Source organism: Taeniopygia guttata, chromosome 4, assembly GCF_048771995.1.
Source record: "Taeniopygia guttata chromosome 4, bTaeGut7.mat, whole genome shotgun sequence".
In the NCBI taxonomy this organism is placed as follows: Eukaryota; Metazoa; Chordata; class Aves; order Passeriformes; family Estrildidae; genus Taeniopygia; species Taeniopygia guttata.
The window spans coordinates 43,505,198-43,529,544 of NC_133028.1; the positions used below are offsets into that span (position 1 = coordinate 43,505,198).

At 38.4% G+C, this 24,347-nt stretch overlaps 1 protein-coding gene across 6 annotated transcripts in view; it reads left to right on the forward strand.

Annotated features, from left to right (window-relative positions):
* The window catches only part of SH3D19 (SH3 domain containing 19), an 80,976-nt gene that overhangs the window by 53,948 nt on the left and 2,681 nt on the right, over positions 1 to 24,347 (forward strand). For 5 of the 6 annotated variants that reach the window (XM_030271528.4, XM_072928479.1, XM_072928482.1 and 2 more), the window contains 12 exons: positions 6,243 to 6,350; positions 9,712 to 9,824; positions 12,006 to 12,064; positions 14,114 to 14,378; positions 15,574 to 15,642; positions 16,938 to 17,010; positions 17,323 to 17,453; positions 19,693 to 19,751; positions 21,268 to 21,455; positions 21,723 to 21,775; positions 22,279 to 22,465; positions 23,071 to 23,168. In XM_030271528.4, the coding sequence (XP_030127388.4) occupies positions 6,243 to 6,350; positions 9,712 to 9,824; positions 12,006 to 12,064; positions 14,114 to 14,378; positions 15,574 to 15,642; positions 16,938 to 17,010; positions 17,323 to 17,453; positions 19,693 to 19,751; positions 21,268 to 21,455; positions 21,723 to 21,775; positions 22,279 to 22,465; positions 23,071 to 23,168 (1,403 nt within the window). Of the gene's footprint in view, positions 1 to 6,240; positions 6,351 to 9,711; positions 9,825 to 12,005; positions 12,065 to 14,113; positions 14,379 to 15,573; positions 15,643 to 16,937; positions 17,011 to 17,322; positions 17,454 to 19,692; positions 19,752 to 21,267; positions 21,456 to 21,722; positions 21,776 to 22,278; positions 22,466 to 23,070; positions 23,169 to 24,347 lie in introns of all 6 variants that reach the window. The other variant, XM_072928480.1, reaches the window with a different exon arrangement.

The following is a 24,347-nucleotide window of genomic DNA, read 5'->3' on the forward strand; positions in this document are numbered from 1 at the left end:
GTAGATTATTTCAGACATAGCATCAAAATAATGCAGCTTTTCTTAAGGTTCAGCAGTGTTTCTGATGACTCTTATTGAGGTTATTTTCAAAACACCTGTCTCCTCTTTTATTTACTGACAGATTATTACCCCAGAAAAGAATGAGCTGTCTCATCCATTTTAATCTGCTCTTTGGCATAAAACCCTGTAAAAACAGTTTTACCTGAGGACGTGCTGCTGTTGGACATTGGCGGCTGTGCTGTGTCCTGTAGGCTGTGCTGCAAGGTTGACAGTCTCCAGGAAAAGTGATAACAAGCATCCATTAACTCTTCAGTCACTAGAGGTGCTTGCTTAGTGGATATATATTGGAGCGTTCAAGGACCTTGAAAGTTGGCACAGAAGAAGGCTCAGGAAACAAATAAGGTTTTTAAATCATAGCTACGTAATAGATGAGTAGCTCTTTAGGTTGTCAAATGCAAATTAATTTGGTTTGAGTTCCAGGTCTATAGATGCTGTGAACACACAAGTAATAATGTTCTTAATAAGGTCTGTCTTCTCTGATAATTAAATGTTTATGTTACAATATTTAAAATGCAGATATCCTTTCTTCACAGAGTTTGTCAAAGAAAAACAATGCTTATTTAAAAGAAAATGTTTATTAAAAAACCCTTTTTTTTTCTGAAAACATGTGAGATTCTTGCAAGAGAGTAGATTAGGTATTTTAAACAACATTATAAATTACCTTGTCCTTCACATTTTCAATTTAAAAAACAGATTTTGTATGTCTGACTGCTTTCTGTTGCCTGCTTTGGAAATTTCTAGCTTGCCTGGGCTTTGGAAATTTCTAGCTTGCCTGGGCACTTAAATCTCTTGGCAATAAAAAATCATTCATTCACTTGGCAAGAATGGACAAGGCTGTGTTTCTTAATCTTCCGGGCAATTTGGGGGTATATTTTCTTGGTCACCCACTGTGTGTCCAAATACCCTCCGGCATCTAATTTTTGAAGTCAAACCAGGTTACACAACCAATTTCTAGCAACATGCCCTCACAGCTGACCTGTTCTGGGCAGGAAGTTTAATCAGAGACCTCCTGAAGGCTCTTCCAGTCTAAACTATCCTAGTCTTACTTCAATTAGCAAACCAGACCAGTGATAGAAGAGGAACCTCCAAACTCTCCTGTAATAGCTTATGCTGGTATGCCCAGTATTTTTGTGCCAAAGGCAGTGTAATTTCCATCACCTTCACTAGTACAGGTGAACAGTGTACAAATGGTTATGCTTTTAAATACACACAGGTGCAAAGGGTGGGCATTCCCCCACTTCCAGAGAGAAAAAGCTCAGAGAAGGTTCATCTACATCTCTCTATATGTACAAGTAGTATGTGTGTCATTTTCTACCCCATGAATGCTTTTATTGCCATTAAGTGTTACAAAAGTCCAAGAAGTTTTGCTATTCTAGTAGTAGCTTTTATCTGCTCTCCAGCTTTCTGACTGCATGGATGAGATTTCATTGCTCAGTTAAGGACAGCTTGCATTTCAGCAAGTACATTTAAGTCAAATCTTCTGTGGCATGTCTTGGCAGATTTTGTCTATACTTTACAGAAAATACAAAACTCTATATAGTTCTTTGTCTTTGTGCACTTTTGTCACACTGATGGCTAGGCTCTTTCTGCAAAGCAGACTTGCTTGCCTCTCCTCCAGTTTTATGTCTGAAGCAGTACTAAGTCTCCTCCCAAATGATACTGCATTCCTTTATTTGAGTGAGCTGGTCTGGTCTTCTAGTGTTAAGACAATACCAAGAAGCCTGAACTTAGTTTGAGGTTGTGCACAGATCAGATGCTGAAAGAACATGCATCCCATGGTCTCTCTCTCGCGCTCTCTCTCTCTCTTTTTTTTTTTTCTTTTTTTCTTTTTTTTTTTTCCCCAGTCTCTTAAAAGTTACAAAAGTTACAGTTATTGCCAGATCATGACAATGTTCCATGCAGAGGGAGCTGAAAATTGCATATTTTGTGAAAGGTGGTGTAGACCATGTTATTCTCTGTGCCAGAAATCCATTTCTGAAAACAGTGAACTGTTAATTTTCTTGATGGAAAATACTGTGGAAAGCAGATTGGTAAAATCACTGATGCTGGAATTTAAATTCCATACCTGTCTAATACATTTCTTTATTGTTTTTAATAGGTTGAGATTTATAATGTCTGAGTGAACACCCAGTTTTTGATTGTGACATTTCACAGTGTTTCTTGAGCGTGAGCCCCATTCTTTGAGGTGTCGTCTGTCAGGTTTCCATTGACTCCCTGGCTGTATTACTAGGAAGGGCCTGTTGTTGAGAATCTTCCCCCAAGTATGGGTTGATTGTGCTTCCATAAACAGCAGACTGCTTTCACAGGGCTAGGTTTTAATAAAACCATTTGTTGATGAAGTCTGTTCCTGTTCTCTGTTCCTGAAAGGCTCTGGTGACAATACTGCTCTGTGTGAAGGGCATGTGGGAGTTTTGCCTTTAACAGCTGATTTAGGTTTTAAAATTAAACCTGGAAAGTAGACACAGTCGCATACTTCTGTAGTGACAAGTGTCATATCAGTATCCACACCTTTGTACTCCATTGTTCTCATGTGTACTGCGTGCTTCTCGCTGGACTGAGCATCTTCACAACAGATAGTATCGTGGGCTTTTAGCCTTCCACTTACTATTTCTTTGGAGATTCCCCTTACTGCTGCTGAGGTATCCATTACCATCTTATTACCTCTCAGAGACTACCAGTAAATATTTCAGGAAGATACCCATCTGTCCTTCTTGCATGGGCAAAAGCTACTGCTTCTTCTGTAACCTCATTTTTAATTTTAAACAAGGGTGGTGTATGTCAGTGGGGGGTAAAAGGTTGTTTCTCCAAAACTGTTTAAAGAAAGGAGATTATGTATGGTTTATTTGAAGACACAGCTTGCATTTGTCTTTCCTGCCAACAAGCACAGTAATATATGTTATCACATAACCCTTTGAAACAGAAGCTCTAGAAAAATGAGACTAAGGAAGCCACAGATTTTAAGCATAGTTGCAAAACTTTAATAAAAAAATCAATAGAGGTCTGTTGATATGTCTTATGAAAAATTACTTGCAGATTAATTCCCTTGAGCTGAGAAGCTTTAAATTAGTAAATTAGCAATTCTGTTTTCACACCTCCATGAATTATGATCAAATGATGCCCAATTGTTGTTAAACAACATAAAAATTTGATATGTTGTCAGTCCCATTGCACAAAGCAGCAGAGTCATTTTCTCAGCCAAATTCTGCTGCAAGCCCAGCACTGGAGAATGGAATAACACAAACAAGGTAATGAGTTTTAAACTAATTATGAGGTGACAACAGTATAATTGAACATAAGATAATGAGTGGAAAACTAACGTTCATCAAATGATTTTCTCAGCCTTAGAAGTTGCTTTTCTCAGACTTAAAAATTGTCAGATGTATTGATGTAGAGACCTCTGCCAACTGCTGAATGGTCAAGAAAACTTTCTATGCATAGCAGTGATTAACAGCTGACAAATAGCAATTTTTTACAATTTTAAATCTTCTTTACATTTACAAGACTACAGAACTGTGATTGTTTGGGATACTTAGAGCATTTCCACTAGGTCTCTCAGTGTCTATATTTTCATAAGATGGAGGCTATGGAAAATTGTTTCCTCATTTTTCATGCAGAACTTCCTTGACCTTTTCAGAACCTTACCCTGAGAGGTGCTCTGTGTGCCAGTGCGTTCCTTATGGTCATGCTGTGTCAAGGAGCCCCTGATTTAGTCCTGCTCACCTGTCCTCTGCTCATCCTGTGTCTCCAGCTTCCCTACAGGCAAATGCACCTTTGATGCCTTGCTGCCTAACCAGGGTCACTCCTCAAGTTTGATGTAGTTGCCAGATAACCAAAAGAGAATATAAACCAGTTTCAGGGTTTTCTTTTTTTTTTCAGCTGCACTTAAAGTCACTCTAAACACCAGCACAAAAGTTAAGGTTTGATAAATCTTCGGGGTCTTTTAATGCAGTTGAAGTGTTAGCAGTGTAGCTAGCAGATGGCGGTATAAAAGAGTAAAATAATATTACAGGCTTGCTCCAGTGATGGGATTTTGATTCCTTGTAATGACTGTACTTCCAGAGTGCTTCTACCCCACTTGTGGTCTGTGTTTTCAAGTCCTCTACTAAAGCTCTTGCTGCGGTGCAGCTTTCACTGAAGAGACCTAAACCCTCTACCCTCATGTGCTAATCCATAACTTGAACAAAATGTTATTTCACCCTTACATTCTAAAGCATTGTGCATTGCCTGTACCTAATTTCCAGATACAGTGGAAATCTTTGGGCACAATGTGGCAGAGCCATCTTTTGTCTAGATGGTAACAGAGTTTTTTTTTTAACTGTAGCCTGTATACCTTTATCTGTAGAGAAATTGCTGACTTGCCATGATCCTTTGTACCTGAAGTGTACACTCCCGGCTGTTGTACAAGCAGCGTGACAGAAGGAATTGATTTGCTTGATTCCTGATTAAAATGTGATCTGAAGGTAGCCAGGTGGGCTTCTGGGGAACCTGTAGGCAGGTTGGCTTTAAGAGAGGCTATGGCACAAATCCACACAGCACACCCATACGGGATGGATCTGCCTGTGAAGAAAGCCTTGAGCAAGGGGCTGGTGGGAGGTGGACATCTGAGCAGGGTGAGCATGCATGGGCCCTGTGGCATGTTGTCCCTGCTGTTGTGACAGCTGCACGCTGGCAGCAGGAGCTGAGGGCACTGCCAGAGGGGGCTGGTGGCAGATGCACTGGGAAGGGGGAGCTGTGGCCACCGAGTCATGTGGGAGGGCATGAGGTTGTTCATAAATAAATACTTTTATATTTATATTATTTAAATACTTTTTTATATTATTTAAATACTTTTATATTTTATATTTTATGTACTTAAATAAATACATAAATAAATAAGATTTAAGAAAGTCCATTTCTGGACTTTCTTAAATCTTATGTGAATTGCCAGACACAGATCATTAATTACTCAGGTTGGATTGTGTTGTTCAAAATTGTCCATAGGAAATCATTACTTCATAGGACATAACATTTTTTACTAAGTGTTGTTTCATCAAACACAGATTTTTTCCAACTTTGTCTGGAAGTGTGGCAGTAGTTTTGGAAAAGGATATGCTTTTATTAAAGTCATGAGGAATTCAAAGAGATGCCCTGCATATTTCTTCTCTTGGACTGTGACACTCCATAAATAACATCTCATTGAGCTGCACATCTGAAAAGGCCAGCAGAAGAGATCAGTCTCGGTTGTTGTGGCTATGAATATGTGTCAGATTTATCACCCAGAGTCCTTCTCCAGTTTCTACTGTACATTTTTATGATACTGTTAAGCATTGCCATTTTACTGCAGAATTTGATAATGTCAGACAAAGAAGTAGCAGTTGTTAAGAAGAAAGAAGTATTGCTCTTTGACATAAAGGTGTACTTGAGAAAGAACCCATTAATTTGGTCTTTATTTATGTACTAGTATTTTTACAGCTCCCTTCTACATGTGCCTATGTTCCCATGTGTGTTAATAAGAGACCAGTGTTTAAGGTAATGAAGCATGGGAAACATTGCTCCTGTCTTACCAATGGAATGCTTGGGCAGACTTGTAGAGGAATGAGTGATATAGGCAGGGGCAGAGCTCAGGCCCAACTCCCAGACCATGGTGTGAACCAGTTCCCTCCATGTCACTGGGTTTACAACCAACAAAATTATGCAGAATCTTCAAAAGAATTAGTTCTTCTACAGCAAGGACATTTTGTACTCAGTAGTATTTAAATGTTTTGTATGTTTCAGTAGGTATTTTATCTGCTGCAGTCTGATTGTTTAGCTTTGACAAGATTGTATTGATTAAAACTTTTCAGTGAATGTGTTCACAGCTATGTCAGTACATTAGATCAAGTGCTTTGTACCTTTCCTTAAAGCTATTCTGATTTCAGGTCCTTATTACCAAGCAATGCAGTTCCTCTTGTTCAGTGGCTCATATAATCCCAGGAGGTACCTGGAGCTTATTTATGTTAAGTAAACTACGAAAGCAGGTGTACAAAGAAGACCTGTTACTTACAAAGAGCTGGATATGATAGTTGCATCATCTTGAACTATGTTTTTTTTATTACTGTATTGGGTGAGAAATATAAATATCCTTAATAATGGAAGCAGTATTTGGTAAGATTTGTGTTCAGCAAATAAGTATTAAAGATGTTGGGTTTTCTTCCTCCTTCTAGATCCGTTTCAGTTCCTTACCAAAAATGAACCTGCCAAGGAACAGACGGCTCAACCAGCTTTAGCTCGGAAACCCACTGTAATCCGAATCCCGGCTAAACCTGGGAAATGTAAGTTCTTCTCCCAAATATCTGAGAAATGTGTTAGAAAACCATTTCAGCTGGGGGTTAACTGATTTGCTGTTTAGTAGCTAATATCAGCTGCCAAAGGAATCCCATGGTATGGTTTGACAAGTCAGAGGAGCCAGCCTAAGGGCTGTGGTGGGAGGGAGAGGTAGATGAACGTCATCTTCCACTCTCCCTGCTGCCCACTGCCTCACTGGGCTCCCTCCCTTGAGTTCTCTCAAACCTGATGGAGTTAATGCATATCAGAGGTGAAACTGTATGTAAGGGGAAGATCTAAAGGCTGGAAAGGAAAACTTGGAGGTGACAATTGCAGCAGAAGCAAGTCTGTTTTGTCTGCTAAACCATATTCTGGAGCTGAACCTTTGGCCATCCTGACTTTGGTGCTGACCTTAGCTGAGGTTTAGTGCTGCTCCCAAGCTTCTTTGTCTAAAGAAAAACATTGGTGCATTAAACTTTCCTTCAAATACAACTTGGCTGGGATGTTTAGCATAGTTTTCATAGTTTAAATCAAGAAGTTCCCTTGATCCCTGCTAGTTTTGAAATCTGTGGCCATTTAAGCAAAAATGTTTAGGTAGCAGTTTGAGGGAATAAAAAAAAGGCATGTGGGAACTGGGATTCAAAAACCTTATGCATTCAATTTTATGTCAGGGTTTTGACTATAGTTTCCTGAGTTACTGTGTTCCTGAAACCTGCCACCACTAATCCTTTACAGCTTTACAAATGACACTGACAGCGTCTCAGAGTGGAAATTTATCAATGAGCCACAAGGTCTTTGCGTTGGTCTCTGTATGCTGGAGTGCATACTTGCAGAATTCTGTTTGGCTTTATTTTTGATTCTCAGAGCTTAGGGGAAAATGTCAAAAGATAGCTCTTAAAACTCATGTTTCAAAATCATATTTTGCCACATTTAGTAGGTGTATAGTCAACTTATAGTAACTGTATGGCCAGGTGGTATTTATCCTAGGAGTTTCACTCATTATTTCCCATCTCCCCCCATCACCAACCCACTGTTAAAATACTCGGTTTTCTTTTTCCCTGCATATGTGAGAAATGCAGTGGAAATGATTAAAAATGCAGAGAAGACTGAAGATAAAGCAGTGAGGAGAAGTCGTTCTGTTAATACCTGATTAAAATTAAAAGTTTTTTTAAATTGGAAGAATATGTTTATGAACTACTATAAAGAAACTATGACATAATTCTTCTCTATAAAGGAAATTTCGATTACAATTAAAAAATAAAATTAAACAAAAAACCAACCAACTACCTAACATTTTTTCTTTTCCTTTTTTTTTTTTTTTTTTTCCTTTTGAATTCCCTTTTGAACTTGTAGGTAACTGGGCTCTTGCTGCTCTCTAGTGGTAATTGAAATTTCCACAAAGGACTGCCAGTTCTGTACGTGGCTACAAACAGCAGGAGGTTGTGATGGACTGCCTGCCTTATGGAATCAGTGGCTGGAAGATTAATGGGATAGGGAGGAACAGAAGCATATTACAAGAAAGCAGAGTAGCCTTTTGTCAAATAGGAGCTGCTGCAGAAATGTAACCTGTTAAAAGAGGAGAACAGTACAACTGGGCCAAAGTATAAATGGATATAGTAGGATTTACATTGTAAAGGGGCCACATAATCTCAGTACAGGGGAGTCTTTTGCCCATTTGTTTATTGAGGAGATAAATTCTGTCAGGAACTAGGAAAAACTGAAAAGCCCCAATAAACAAACAAAACAAAATAACACAAATTTTTAAAACTCCTCAAAAACAGCCCAGCCAGCACTACCAAAAAGGGGACAGAACTGCTTAAGAATTTGAACTACAGTGAAGTTTTCAATTAGGACTATCATTTTTCTTGAGATGTGGTTAGAAAGAAAGTATCAAAATTCCACTTCAGTTATTACACTCAGAAATCACTAAAAACAACACCTGACTTCAAGTACTTGGGGATTTTTTTTGTTCCTCTAGTTCCTTTAATTCTGACCTTAAAAAAAAGTAAGGGAGAGGAAATTAGGCCATCTGTGTATATAGCAAGATTTGAATTGGTAAATAAATATTTTATACTTTTTTATCAGTAAGACATGATAAAAAAAATTCTTTTGGAATTACTGCCAGATATTGGTTTTGTGTTTCAATCATTGCAGTACCTTAGAAAAGTGATGAACTTTTTTCCCTCGTGCCTGGTCACTGCCAGCACAGTAACTGTGAGCTTCTCCTAAGAATTGAACATTTTTATACATCTAAGCAGTGTTTTACATAATAGTAATGCCATAAAGGTGTTGAAAATAAACAACACTGCTCCTTTCTATGTGTTGTTTCTTTGTTGAGAGTAAGTTTCATGAAATGAGCAACTCTTCTGTTTTGAATAGCATCTCTCCTTTTTTTTTGGTCATCAGTCTATTAATGTCTAGGCTGTCTACACATATTTTTATATAACTCCAAGTTCAGCTGGAAGTGAGAAGAGCTTAAGTGTCTGTAGTTCTTTGTATGAAATTATTTTTCTCAGTATACAAACATATTGTAAAATAGATGACATGGTTCCAATATATAAAGACAAACTATTTGGTAAATATGCTGGTAAAACCTGTCCAAGTACTTCCCAGGGTTCAACAACAGAGGCATTGAAAGCAAATGTCATATATTTAGAAGGGTTTTCTATTCTTTATTGAGCATGAGGACAACATCACTCTTCCCTAGTAAGATCTGTAATGTTTCCTCTTCCATGTCCTAAATTTGTTTTTCTCCTTAAAGACTACCTGGGAACTTCCATCTCTGTTTTCTGTCATCCTAAATTTTGTAGCAGGCAATAATTTGTTTTCTTGCCTTTACCTTTCTGGAGATTCTTCCATCCAAGTCTCCTGATCTTTCAGGGTTGCTTGAAATAACCCTCAGCTGTTTTCCAGCCTGAAGGATATTCCAGGAGCTGACAGCTGAAAAAAAAAAAGTGAGCCAGTTTAGAAATGTGGTGATGGCGTTTCAGGGTATCTAGTAATGAATCTGACATTCCAAGGGGTAGAAACTCTTCTACTCATCTAATATTATATCACCAAATATTGCAGCTGAAACCCTGGAATCCTGAAATCACTTGCTGGTGTCCTTAGAATAAAGTGAAGATCCATTATGCAGAATAGGAAGTACTCCTGTATTCAGCGTCAGAGTTACAGTGTTCCCCTCATGTCCCTTTTCCCTTCACTACTCTTTAAGTGGTTCTTCCCTTTGGCTGCTCCAGCTTTAATGGAGGAAGTTGCATTCACACAAAAAATGCCCCAAACAAAAGTAAATTCCTTTACCTGTTGTTGATCCATATGAGGAGGGTATTAATTAGACTTTAATTTGGGATTTTCTTTGTTTTTTTACAGCTTTAAATGACAATCCACATAGCCCTCCGCCACTTCCTGCTGAAAAGCCTATTGGGAACACATCCAATATCACAGTGGGAAAACCCAGCAGTGGTGACCTAGTGAAAAAAGGGGTAAGTTAAAACTGTTTTCCTGTATTACAGCTTTGTCTGCTTTGGTTAAAAGATCTCTTGTGATCCTCAAGCATTTGTAAAGTAAGTTGTTTGAAGGACCAGAAGATGAAAACAACTACTCAAAAATACAAGGCTTTTCTTTTTTAATTCTGTTCTCTAATTAATTAGGTAATTTAGGCTGCTGTCAGTTTTGAAAAAGTCTGTGGTGATTTTACTAAGCTTCGATCACATCTGTCTTCAATTTTCTGTATTCATCATCTGGAATCATGATATTCTACAACTGAGTGCAAAAGCATTGCAAAGTGACTCAAAGTCCAGCGGGATTTATATGGTGAAACGTTGTCAATGTTGTGCGTTAGAAATGTACTTTTTTACCTTCATGCACACAACTTCTCTTGGTGTCTGTGCTAATTTGCAGGCAGAGGAAACTTTCTGTAGAAGAATGAAGCTTGCCTTTTTTCAGTTCTTTCCTTCTAATTATTTCTGCTGAGTAGAACCACCTATTTTGGGAACTAAGGCTCTGCTCCTTGCTCCGGGGCATGTACATAGTAATAGAAGGCATTGTAGGTAAATTACATTTGACACAAATTTTCAAAATGAAATTAAAATAAACTAGAAAATGACAGTAAAATTTACAAATATTGAGTTTTCTGATGACAAAAATGGCAGAGAATCTTGTGAAGGCCACAGGCAGTAAAAGATCAAATCAAATTAAAAGCCCTTATTAGATGGATGCTGCCAACAAATGCCTTTGTAGCTACCTCTGCAATTAAGGTAAAGGGTATTAAAATGTCATCATTGAAAAGGCTGTTCAGAGAGGTTCCACCTTTTCTGGATAATGCTGAAAAAAATAATTTACAAAACAGGACATAAAATGACATTTTATGCAGTGGAACTCCAAAACTTTTACAGTGTCATCCAGGTTATTGTGACAGGCATGTATAAGCTTCAGAGGATTTTTTTTTTTTAAAGATTGTATAGAATCTACTGAAACATTGAAATCCTATCTTTGGAAAGGCAAGAGCTGTGCTTCTAAAACTAGTATTGTTTGTCAGTGGAAGTGATTAAACAGCAATAGCAAAAATTGTTGACCATAAGCAGCAGTTGGCACAGATTTCTTCCTTTTCACACAGAAGAGGAAAATTTTTGATATGAGGATAACATCCTCATCTGAGAGTGGCAGGTTGTTTTCTTTCTAATAGGGTCATTTAATCAGCATTAATTTGTGAACTCAATCAAGGGTCAGATTTTGTCAAAATATATCTGGGTGTTTTCTAGATGAGAAAAATCACAGAAATTGTTTGAGTTTCAAGCACATTCAAGCACCTAATTAAGTAAACCAGACTGTTCAGACCTATCTGGAAGTACTGGTTCAGAAAGGGTTCTTTTGAACCCAGATTCAGCGCTCTGATTTCTGATGCTGTTCCAGAAGCAGCTGTGCTTGTTCCACAGAGCTGGCAGAACTGTCTGGCACGGGGATGAAAACGAACAGCAGGAGGCAGTAAGGGTGGTCACTTGTTAATCCCTCACTGTGGTCCAAGCCCTTCAGACATGGCACATGTCCTCCTCTCCACCTCCTGTACAGGGGTAATCTCTGGCAGGGCCAGCATGGGCAGCTGGGAGGAGTGATGCCTTCATCTGCCAGAGCAAGATTCACTGGGATTTGTCTGTTAGATCTCTAGCAAACATATTTTGATGCCTTCTTTAATGGGAGCTAATGTTGTTTGCAAGAGAAGCTGTCCTGTGTGAGTTGCATTGGTGTCATGTTTTCTCCTTTAAGCCAGTTCAAAGTGTTCCGTGCGTGGAATAAATCAAAGTTGATAATGTAAATTCCTGTAGGTAGTGTAATTGTACATCTGTGACTCTCCTGGAATTGGGTCTTAAGGCCTTACTACCATGTAGTAGGAAAGAAGGGGCTGTGTCATACTTAATGCACAATTGAAGCTGCGTTTCAGGTGGTAAATCAGGTTATCTGCCCACCGTATTTTCCTCCATGTTCAACAACACTTTAAAATTGCAGAATCACACCATAATTCTTACTGCTTTACTCCCAGACCTCCAGGAACTCTTCTTTCTCATGTCCATAGGATATAATTTAATACAAAAATTATATCATTTAAACAAGATTTTTTATTTTCCTTAGACTTAAAGAAATGTCTTTTTTCTTTTGAATGGTTGTAGGACTTGGATCACTCAGAACAGGCTGGAGTGCCTCAGCTAGAACCTCTACTACCCCCAAGGTGAGTGTGGTTCTCCAAAAGCCCTTACAATTGGTGTTTCTAAATTAATTGGCATAGTTAGTCTCAGTGTAGACACTACTGACTCCAGCCATAGCTCAATATTCTTGGCTGGGCACTCTACTCACTAATAGTTGGTATCAAGTTGGTAGCTGTTTAATACTTGTTTGTACAGTATGGCATGAGCAAGGAGATTATAGGAGAGCAGCTGTTTGACTTTTCAGCTAATGTACAGTGGCTGCTGACAGTCATTCCTTTCTGAATCTTTAACCTTTTCACCCACAGCACTTGCACTTGTGGTGGGATTTGGGTGGTGAAGGAATGGAGGTGGCAGATGATGCCACCCTGAAAAGGGCAAATGCTGGGCCAGCAGCTTCCCAGAAGCACTGGCTAGTCTATACACTTTGGACCTAAAATGCAGGTGCAGGATCAATGATAACCTTGGTGTTTTTTATTCTTGTGAACCAAGAAGAAAGAATGTCTGCAAGGGCAAAAGTTGCTGGCCCAGCCTTTAATTCATGTCCATCAATGCCAGAGACAGAGTGGATGGAGATCTGGCATTGACTAGCTAGCGCACTGTGGGTGTCTTGGTGTTTGCATTCTAAATCTGTGAGTTTAAAAACAAGAGTTTGCTCAGTTGTGTTAGGACAAGAGAATTTTTCTGTTATTGACATGATTCTATCAATAACAATAATAAGTATTAATTAACAGGAAAGAACGAGGACGTGCCACAAGGCAACACCTCATTATTGCTCTTTACTGGCTTGTTCCTTCCCCACATTGAGTTTAGCATAACATTCCTGATTCTTATGAGGGTCTCTGGAACTGCAGTAAATATTTTTTCCTTTCACTCTTCTGCTCAAATGGATTTTTAATTTTTTTTTTTTTTTAAGTAAGCAATTCACTGAATTGCATGTTAGAGTCTTAATGTTTAGTTAAGTTGCTTTAAAAATGTGTGGGTTAGTCTGTTACAGGTTTAAAGTAGTTTAACTTGGAATATCCCCTTTTGTCAATATTAAAAATGCTTAGTTTCAGATGAGGCCTAGAAAAGGGAGAAATGGATGATGAAGGGAAGTGGAAAATATTTTTACATTTAAAAGTTGTTCCATATACTCAAATAGTAACAGAGAACTCGTATTAGGAGCATTAGTAGAGCCACTAGTATCTTCTCAAGTGATGGCTGACATTCACAAAATGTGTTAGAATGATACTTTAAAGATCCACCAATGCACACTTGTTGGGGTTGATAATTTTTGCAGACCCATGAGGATTGTATGTGAGCAAATAATTATGCTGAATTACATTATATGAAACAAAAAAAAAAACAGTTGTAGCAGAAACTTGCAGTAACTGGTTGAAGATATCCCAATAACAATTAAATGATACTGTAATTTTGGAATATTACTAGTAATATTTATTGCTAGTAAATATTACTGTTGTCATTTGCTAGTCTCTGATTTTGGTTTCTAAACTGCTCTTCTGCAAATAGGAGTGCAGGACCTCTAGCATTGCCAGAGAACTTGAGTGTTTTCACCAGAGTTTTCTTTCTCTGGTAGACATCTTTTGCATAAAAAATGATAAATTCTGCTATTGATGGCAACGTGCAAAGTGGTGTGATATGTCATGAGTTTCATCAGAGTCACTTTAGGTACGTGACATCCCAAGGAATGAGCTAGGTTGATTCCTGAAGACCAGCTTTCACAAAAGCTCTCCATTAGCAGAACTTCATCCTGCAGCAGCTACAGTGAAAGCTCGTTCTAGAGGTGGATTGCTGAAACAAATCCTTCTTATTTAGTGGGCTCCCCAGAAAGCTGGCAGGCTGTTGGTGAGCAGACTTGGAAATATGTAGACAAAGGATCTGTCTAAGGACTTGATCATCTGGTCCCAGTCAGTATCTGAAGAGTTCATGTATTCCTGGAAAGCTTCAGATACTACACACTGTACGGCCCAGGTCACCACAAATCCTGTTTCCTTACTGCATCTCTGTATCTAGGATGAGGTGGTAGACTTATTAATATGCATGTTTCTCTAATGTTTTGCACAATTTTTCAGGCCTGTGGATGGAAAAATTATACCTGCTCGACCTCCCCCACCTAAAAGTGTTCCTGGAAGGCCACCTCCACCAAAATTCTCTGCAGCCAAGACCTCCTCCCAAAAGGATGTTCTTTCACGATCTAGTTCTGACACCATTTCTGATAAAAAAACCAACAAGTTCAGGTTGGGACCCAAGAGAGCAAAAAGTGCAGTCTTTAAAAATCCAGATCCAGCATTACCTCCTAGACCTAAACCTGGTCATCCTCTCTACAGTAAATATATGGTGAGAGTTGAGATATTCTATCTGAGTACACTGTTTTTATAAAACAGCACTGGTTAAAATAGCAGAGAAAAAGGTAGTTAAACCTTCTAAAGTTGGTTACTATTATGTGGCTTTCAAAATGCATTTATCAGCATAATCTTCCCTAGACTATGCTAGTAGATAAATAGTAATAACTGCTGGAAGGCAATACTGGAGAAAGCAATAAATACATGTAAAGTATAGATCTGTGTGGTACATTTTTGTGTATATATGTAATTATATTATTTTAATGCATAGCTCTTGGGCTTGGGGGTTCTTTTTTCAGTCACTGGTTCTGGATTCTCTTTCAGTAAAATTATGCTGTATAATTGCATTTGTATATTGGTTCACCAATACATATCAAAATGCTTTGGGAAATTGGGGAAGCATTGGAACTTATAAAGTAGTTGACCTTACTTAATCAAGCTTGCAAGAAGTGAGAAATGTAACACTGCAAATCTTACATTTTCATCCTATTGATTCCATCCCTTTTCATTTATAAAAATGGTTTTGGTATTGTATGTGTTACTAGGGAATTTTAAATACAAATGGATCAACACTGCAGATAAAAACAAAGAAGGTCTTTCTTTCCCCAGAAACTTGCAACTAGCTAGTGATAGAGCTGGTGGCTGCTTGAACCAGTGCTGTTGTTGAAAAAAGCAGCCACACAGCCATAGCATGAACAGCATCAACATTCCATCAGCATGAAGTGGAAACTTTCTATTGCCACCTTTTTGATCTTTCCCTCATTTAGAGTGCTGTCTATGAGGTTTTTTTTTCTGTAGAAGATCAGTAGTAATTCCCTGCCCCAAAGTCTTACTGTCAATGGAAATTTCCTCCCAGGATGTTTTTCTAGTGCCCTCCCATGACAAATGAATATGTTTCTGCATCAGAGTGTCTTCTGAATATCTTGTAGTGTATGATGTGATATCAGTTAGGTGTCTAAGACATTTTCAAAGGGGGTTACACCACCTGAGTTTCTCAGAGTGCCAGTTCATATCAGCAGCAGTCTGTTCTGAATGCCTTCCAAAGGAACCTGTCCTCTTCCACTGGACTCCTTATTACCTGTAGTGGGTGGTTTAAATAGTTCAATCATCTGACTATTATCACTTGAAGTGAAAATTTGAGGTGCTTAGAAGTGAAAAATCTTTTCCATTTGCCTCTGTTTCTCTTCAAGCTGCCTGTGCCTCATGGGGTTGCCAAGGAAGATTGTCTTCCCAGGAACACTGGAGAACTCTCCTGTAAGGTAGGGTGTTTTTTTCCTGCTGGCTTAAATAGTCAATGAACAAGACTCCTGTTGCAGTAAAGTATCAAATATTTAGTCTTCAGAGGTTACACAGAGACATGTAATAGTGATTTATTAAATCCTTGTTTCTGTAATCAAAACAAAACAACTGCCAAAACAAAACCCAATAATGATGATTTGCACAGGGACATTCAGCTTATGGAACAGAGCAAGAGTAATTACTTGGAGTGCCAAAAGGGAGGAGAAACCAGTAAAATTCCTCCATCTCATAGGAAAATAATTGCTCCCTTGGCTGAGTATCTGAGAATTGAGCAAAAGACAGTACTTCATGAAGTGCTGTACATGATACATCAGCAAATTGGCTTTGGCATACAGACTTGACAGTAATTTCTTCTCTCTGCTTCTACAGATCCTGACTTGGTTTTAGGACATGACCCTATTAATATTAAATAGCTAGTGGAAATGAGAGCAATGAGCAGCTTTTTTTACTATTATCAGAAGCCTACATAGCTGAAATAGATTTCTGTGCAGTATGTTGTTGTCTGTTGTAACTCAGGTCTTATCTTTGGAGTCTTATCTATATTGGAGTTTTTTTGTTGGTGTTTTTGGTTTTTTGTTTTGTTGTTTTTGGTTTTTTTGTACACAGTGAATTACTTTGTATGTGATTCGCACATCATTGTCATCAGTACAGCCTAAAAATTCCTAGTGGGTGGGACAGAGAAGGTGGCTCAGAATTTTGAATAAAATTTCTCTTTATGAAGATGCCACAACAAAACTGTCATCTCCCCTTAGTGTTACCTTAGTGTAAGCAAAGGCATAGTGGTTTCCTTGCTCCTCTTGGAATGTTTGTGGGCATATGTGCTGTCCCTGCTGAGTGTGCTGGGGGACAGTTGGGTTGGGTGTTCTCTCTTGCAAGGAAGAGTGACTGGTGGCACAAAGTACCAAGCACCAGTGCAAAATTTGTCCACAGCCCTTGCAATGAGTGTTGCTATCAGTGCTACAGATTTCTGGCCCACAGGGATAGCTGAGGCTTTTTCTATCCTTGGAAAAGTTGCTTGGCTTTCCTTCCTTTCACTGGCTCAAAAGTAGATTTTGGTGAAATGTATTCTTGTTTACACTGGCAAAAGGCATACAGAATTCAGACCCATAGTTGTGTGACCAGTATCCATGTCCTTCTGCAATACCAGAACAGCTGTGTGTCCAAAGTCAGAAAATTAATTCAGGAGTACATAACAGAGAATCTGTTAGTATCTTCCATGATTTATTAACTACTTGTATTTATTTGTTGTTGTCAGGATTCAAACCACCCTCCAAAACTTCCTGACACAAGTGCACCTCATGCTGTAGTCCTGCATGATTTTCCTGCAGGTAAGTAAATGTGAATATTCTGGAAGCATGTTTTACTCCAAGACTTTCAAATGGAAATTTTCTTAGAAATTAGAGCTTAAAAATGGTGTGGAAGCTCAGTCTGCAAGGTCTGCACATAGAGTTGTTCAAATCAATGGGTTTAGCTGTAGATGGGTCAGTCTTTCAGTTAAAGCTGACTGATTTATCAGGCAAAATTAAGACTTTTAAAACTGATTCTGGTTTTGTCTGTGGTATTTGTATTAAGAAGGTTTTACTTGTAGAGAATCAGTGAGTGTGACAAGTACTGTTAACTGAAATTATGTTGTCTTACAGAGCATACTGATGACTTGGACCTTCATTCTGGAGACATTGTTTGTCTTTTGGAGAAAATTGATACTGAGTGGTACAGAGGAAAATGTGGGAATCGCACGGGGATATTTCCTGCCAACTTTGTTAAAGTGGTTGTATGTATACATACAATTTGAATACATTGCTACATAAGATCCTTCTGCATTTGTTTTCTGGTTATATTTTACTAACGCTCCTGTGTGTTTAACTCCATTATGTGTTTAGATAATCTCTTTTCCCACTGGCAGCACAGAAGACTCATCAACTTGTTTGTGTGGTATTAGAAAGATGCTTGATTTGGCACAACCAGCTTGTGTTATGGGGAATAATTTGCTGTCTCTTTAATGCCAAGTGAGAAAATCATTGCCCTTACCAGATTCTCCTTGGAAACATGCATAGTTTCTCAGGGTCCTCAAAGCAGATTATTTCTGACAGCTGCATGTCAGAATCAACACTCGGTATAAGATGGCTGATTTTTGTGCCTCCCCCCAGTTCCCTATCTTCTGTCATTTTCTCATCCCTTGAACTTTACTGGAATCACCACTTTTTTAGCCATGTAGTGAACTAGGTCAGAGTAGCAATTTGAAACCATGTTGGGTTTTTTTTCTTCCCAGAATACTTTTTTTCCAACAGGATTAATTTGCCTAAGTGGTTTTCTGAGTGGCTGCACAAATGGTTGTTCTGGCACAGTGCAAGGAGATTGTGTTGTTGCAAATGAGCAGTTTAGAGCAATCCTGTTCCTCATTGTGACACTTGACAGTGAGGGGAAGGCAAGAGACAGGTGCTCTTTTGGAGCCCAATGGTAATTAATTTAAAAGGGATACAGTATGGTTCCCTGCAGTCAGATGCTGGGTCAAACCTATTGCAAACCTGAGACTGAAGTCCATTTTGTGACAGTGGAAAGGGCATTGGGCTGCCCACACCAGCCATATGGACATGGAGGAATGCCAGAGTGACACCAGGATGCTGGGAAGGTGCATGGCTTGGCACTTAGGACAGGGAGTGTCTGTGGCAGCACTTCTGGGCCAGCACAGCTGGCAGAGTGAGCCCTGCTGCTGCATCAGTTTGGTAGACACCAGAGAGGATAGGGTGTCTGTTTAGTTTGTAGTGGTGGTATTGGAGAAAAATTTTAATATCTGAGAAGTGCCGAAGAATAAAAACTAAACTCATAGTTAGTAGTAATGGAACCATGCTTGATTCACTTTCACAAGAAAGATGTGTTAGCTAAATTGATTGGCTGATTTTATGGTGGAGCAGTGGAGTGAGTATTTGGGGTCAAATTCAGCACTGATACAGACAGATAGAACTTCATAAAAGCTAGGGAAGCTGCATTTCTGTTTTAGTTGTAAAAGATGATTACCCTTTGAGGGGAAAAATCTGTTTGAGAATTTGGGGTTGTTTTAAAAAGAAAAAAGAGTGCAGTACAGGAGGCTAATTTACTTGAGTGAATTCTCCTGTTAATTCATGTCACATTTCATCTTGATACAGAGTCTCCATACAATACACTACAATGTGTTTTATAATATTGAGCTGGGGAGTAGTTTGGCTCTGGACACCTAATAATAATACATAGTTATGGCTTCCTATAGAACCTTCAGAGCACCACAGATATCAGCTCATTCAGCAAGAGCAATGCAGGGTTTATTTGTCCTAAAAGGCATGGTGATTTCCTCCAGTGCTTCACACAAGCTAATGAAACATTCCTGTTGATTTTATGGGAACTGGCTGGTATAACTGCAAGCTGTACCCAAAGCTCCTCACCAGGGCCTCTCAGCTCATAGTCCTGTATATCTCACAGACTACCCCTCATGTCACACCAAAAATACAGTTGAAATCCTCCTGTTACAAAGGACTTGAATGTTGGGCATTTGATTATACTGTGTAGATTTTTTAAGTCGTATTTCTCCAGATCAAGTGAGATTTGTGAGATGTGTCTTTGTTTGGAGAGCAGTTGGCTACCAAAGCCCAGAAGGGATAAGTGTAAACAGTAGTTTTGTCTATTGTTGTATAGTGTGCTAGTAAATAATTGAGAGCAATTACCAGTTGAGAATTGGGATCTAAATTCAACATGTAGTAGCATCTAGTCACATATTCTGTCAATCAGTCATGCTACAAGTAGAAACAATAAACCAGCTTCATGAAACAAAATATTAAATATTGCTCGTTTGCATAAGATTAAAAAATGAGAAAACATGCATAAATTTACATTAATGTGGTCATATATCAGAGCATGCCAGGGATTACAGAGTGTCACACATCTGAAAAACAGATTATTTTAACTAGTTTCAAGTTTATTGTGGTTTAGTTGCCATGAGCTTGTAATGGACGATATAATATATTTTATTGTCTTACTAGATTGATGTTCCAGAAGAAGGCAACAAGAAAAAAACACCCTCTTCATCACGATGTATCAAGTGAGTCAGATGAATCTTATTTGCTTTCTCATGTTGATTTATGAGGAATGAAAAAGAAATATTGACTTTGAAGCAGGCGTTCTCTGCACTGAGGTTAATAGGGTTAACAATTTATTCACCAAAATACATTGTAAAAATTAAGTTATATGTTTTAAAACCCTGTTTATGATGTTTTATTAAGACTCTTTTTGCTCCTCACCTTGCTGCTTTCTTCCATTTTCCTCACAAGATTGAACGTGGTAGGGCTCCTACTCATGTAAAAGATAGAGTGGAACAGAACAGAGAGGTACTTTAAGCAGAGAAATCTCTGTGTCCTAAGGTGTGCAGGTGTTCACAAAAGTTCCCCCCAAATTATCAAATGAATTTCCAGCACTTTCATTTCTGAATTTCAAACAACTTTTACTAATTTTTGTAGGCAATAAATGATTTTTCATGTTGTTTATTTCTCAGTGATGTTTATTGGATTTCATAATCATTCATTCCAGGAATTAAAGCAAATTCATGCAGAGGCAGGAGCAACTAGTGTCAGTGGGATCATTCAGTTGTTCTTTAGATGAAGCTTGGTTTGTCAGAAACAAAACTTTATTTTAAAAAGTTGCTTCTGCAGCTAAGAAAGAAACAAAAATATCTAGCTCCGTCCTGAAAGAAACATATTTGCAAAGATACTGAGTGGGGGACAGGGGTGGGAATCAAGCTATTTACTTTGTTTGTGTGCTATGAATATATAGAAAGAATTAAAGCCTTTTAATTAAATTAATGCTTTTTTTTTTTCCAGCATGGCACTTCTGATAAACCAAAAATTTCTTACGTTAATTTCTTAAATTTAATTTACTAGGTTCTTAAGTAATGAAATTTATTTAAGTCAGGGGAAAAATAATTAGGATTTTTTTCAGTGCTGTACCAAAGTATATAAAATTTATCAGATGCATTGAAGTTTCTTTCTTTGCTAGATAAGCTTTTTTCCCTATAAGATTATAGGGATGGGTTTTAAAGAATAAAGTAAAAGTTTCATCTACTTTAAAGTAGATAAAAACTAGCTTCTTCCTATGAAACCTCCATCTATCTGGGACAAATACACAGCATCACCCCCCACCCATGTTTGAGTGCATCTAAATGGGATGCTAGCTCGAAAAATAATCAAACTCTTAGAAAAGTGTATCAGGACACTTGCTTGGATATCGGCAAAGGTATTAGTATTAAACTGGACAGGTGACCAAGAAACAAGGGGGTTTATTGTTGCTTGGAAAGGAAATAGGGTCTTTTGCAAAATACTGTAACAGCCAGCAACTGGGATGCAGAAATTGCATCTGAGTTCTCCAGACTCCATACTCATTCTCCTCAGAAAGCAGAGATAAGAACCAGGGCTGGCCCCCAATTGTACACCTGTCCTATTTTCAGTGCATCTTTTATCATTTTAATTAAAATATCAATCCGTATATCGCACACAATGCTGTCTTATTATTAAATAGACAGTAATAATAAAGAAGCAAAATCATTTTCTCTTTTGTTTGTGCAGAGGTCCAAGGTGTGTAGCACGATTTGAATACATTGGAGATCAGAAAGATGAGCTCAGTTTTTCAGAAGGTGAAACTATTATCCTGAAAGAATATGTAAATGAAGAGTGGGCCAAAGGAGAGCTCAGAGGCACGTCTGGAATTTTCCCCTTGAACTTTGTGGAGGTTATTGAAGACCTACCTGGAACAGGTATGAATATGTTTGCAAAAATCTTCCAGAGCATGGGCTTGTACTTAAAGCAAATAGGCAGCATATAGGAGAAAATTCCAAAAGGACAGTGATTGCAGAGAGGAGGTAAAAAGAGAGGAAAGACTGATTAAAAAAACCTCAAAATTAACAGTAGGACTACTTGAGAAGCCATTCTTAATAATGACTTCAAATATCTAAAATCTCTGTCATTAGTAACATTCTGAATAGACACTGCTTCTGTTCTTAAGTTGCGCTTTACTTACGTAGGTACAGAAACAGCACTGAAGAATAAGGTGGAGGTTTCATCTTCCCTTCCTCAGGTAATAAAACTTTATAGGTGAGGATTAGAATTTATGTACAGATTTACAGAGACTCTATTATATTAATGTGAGAGTAACTGCAGAACGTGATACCACTCCCACAACACACAATGCTATATTGTCACAGCCTCAATTCTGACATGTGGCCTAAGCTGATAGAATTCAGAACTTCTGACAAATTAACATTGGTAAATTTTTATCCTTTGTGATGAAGGAAATTCTTGTTAGTTCTATTTTAAGTATTGCTGAAGTGATCTAATTTTGAATTTATTAATCCTTTCCCCTGCCACCAGAGATAAAAAGGAATGTGGCTGAGCCTAGATGAAATTCTGTGGTGGTAATTGCTGAAATGCCATTCTAGTCTACATCTGCAGCAGCACTGTTGTATTGGGAGGGTGTCAGGACAGCCATGTGCTGTACAGCTGCTTTCAGCAGCATCCATCAGTTTTTGGGCTCCATTCACACTTCTAAAATTAATGCATCTCTTCTGTTAACTTGAATAGAGCAACAGACGCTCACTAGAGTGGTGTGAAGCACTTCATGATTTTACAGCAGAAACCAAAGAAGATCTATCCTTCAAAAAGGGAGACTACATCCAAATACTGGAACAAGTAGATTTGGAGTGGTATAGAGGAAGACTGAATGGAAAGGAAGGGATTTTCCCAGCAGTTTTTGTTCAGACCTGCTCAGGTACAGTGCTCCTACTAGATGGCAATTTATTATTCCTTGGGTTGTGCCAGTCATGACAGCTGTGGGAGAACACAACATCAACTGCATGAACAACTCACACACCACCAGAGTCTTCAGTAGTCTAAAGCTAAACTTAAGTTTTGAACCAGCTTCTCTAATAATAGCAGTATAATGTTCTAGTCAGTAAGTAATCTGTGAGGTTACACAGACTATAGACTGTTTTTCAGCGTGGTTTGAGCACATGCAAAACAGGGCCATTGAGCCACCTTTAAGGAATAATTCAGGTGTATTGATGCTGCTTCATCTTAGAGCAGAAAGAGGGAAAGTCAACATTTATTATGTGTCACCATTGGGAAGTTTAGGTTAAGTGAGTTTTAAATTTAGTCTGCTTAGAAGCACATCTGTGAGACTGTTTAATGCTAAAAAATGAACTGGTGGCAGTAGTTTTTTATTCCAGCAGGACAGTGAATTTGGTACAGCAGTAGCAATAACATTTGGACAACCTGTAGCACAATAGCAGGACATGACAATGACAGGAAACTTCTCCAGGAACAGAGATTCATTTCACTCCCATGCAACTAACTTATTTTGTCCATGTTCTGTAGCCAGAGTAGAGCTGTCACAGCCTGGAGGAGGGAAGAAAGGAAAAGCCAAAGCTCTTTATGACTTTCATGGAGAAAATGAAGATGAGCTTTCCTTCAAAGTAAGTACCTCTCTTAGACCAACTTTCAAGAGGTCTCATGCTCCTAAGGAGTGCTAAAACATAAAGTTCATCCCCTGTGAATGTAGGCTTTAGACAAGAAGGATGAAGCTCATAGATATTAACACATTTGGTGAGTGGTCTCTCTTTTTCCTTATCAGTCCTATTACCTATCAGCAAAAATCTTCATTTAAGACACTGAAAAGAGCTCAGGAGTTGCAGACTTCGCTGATCTAATTAACATGACAAGATAAATAAACCTTATTTTGCAGTACATTCAGTTCCTGATTAGTTGATATGGTCAAGGGAGCCTCTCTTTGGACTAGAAAGAAAACTCTTGAGTAGGAGTTGATGGTGAGAGTGCCAATACTACAGCAGCCAGGCCTCTAAGGGAAACCTACTACAGCAGCATCTTGAACTGGGAACACAGAGTTGCCATGGGAACAAGGGAAAAATTAAATACGTGCTGGATGCCCAGATCGTATTAACATGAACAAGAAACAGAGTGCCCTTGATGTTCAAAGTCATGAATTAGGTAACCACGTTCTCAAAAGCAAATCTTTAGCTTTACTAGCAGCTGAAACAGTATATTCTCTTCTAAAACTAGCAAAATAGTTTCAGCATTAGCAGCTTGAAATACTGAAAGGATAGATGATTCTTTAAAGCGGAAAAGAGAAATAGAGGTACTGAAAGAAAGGCCAGTACTTCAGATGAAGGGTGTGGCATGGGACAGTGAGAACAAGAACCAGGACCAAACACAGGACCTGCAATTTAAATGGCCATACTGAGCTTTTAGATTGCTTTTCTTCTTTTTGGGAAAGTTTCCAAGTGCTAGAAAATACTGGGACTAAATTAAAAAAAAAAAAAAATCTTTCCAGTGTTATAAGAAAATAAACCCTGGAAACACACACAAATAAGCACTAAAGCAGGGGGCCCATGAGCCAGCTCTTAACACACCTGGAGAGCCAAAGGTATGTGAGAAACTATCCAGCAGTGCTCTTCTGTCCCTCCAAAGATGATTTTTCAGCATAGACAAGTACTGAGCCTAAGAGAAGCTTCAGCTGGTTTGGTAAACTACCTCCAAGAGATGAAATGAACAGAAGAGACTGGCCACATCTTACTCCTCTTCTCTTTGATTGATATTGTTTCTAAATAGGATCAGCTCTGCATGCATTAACATTG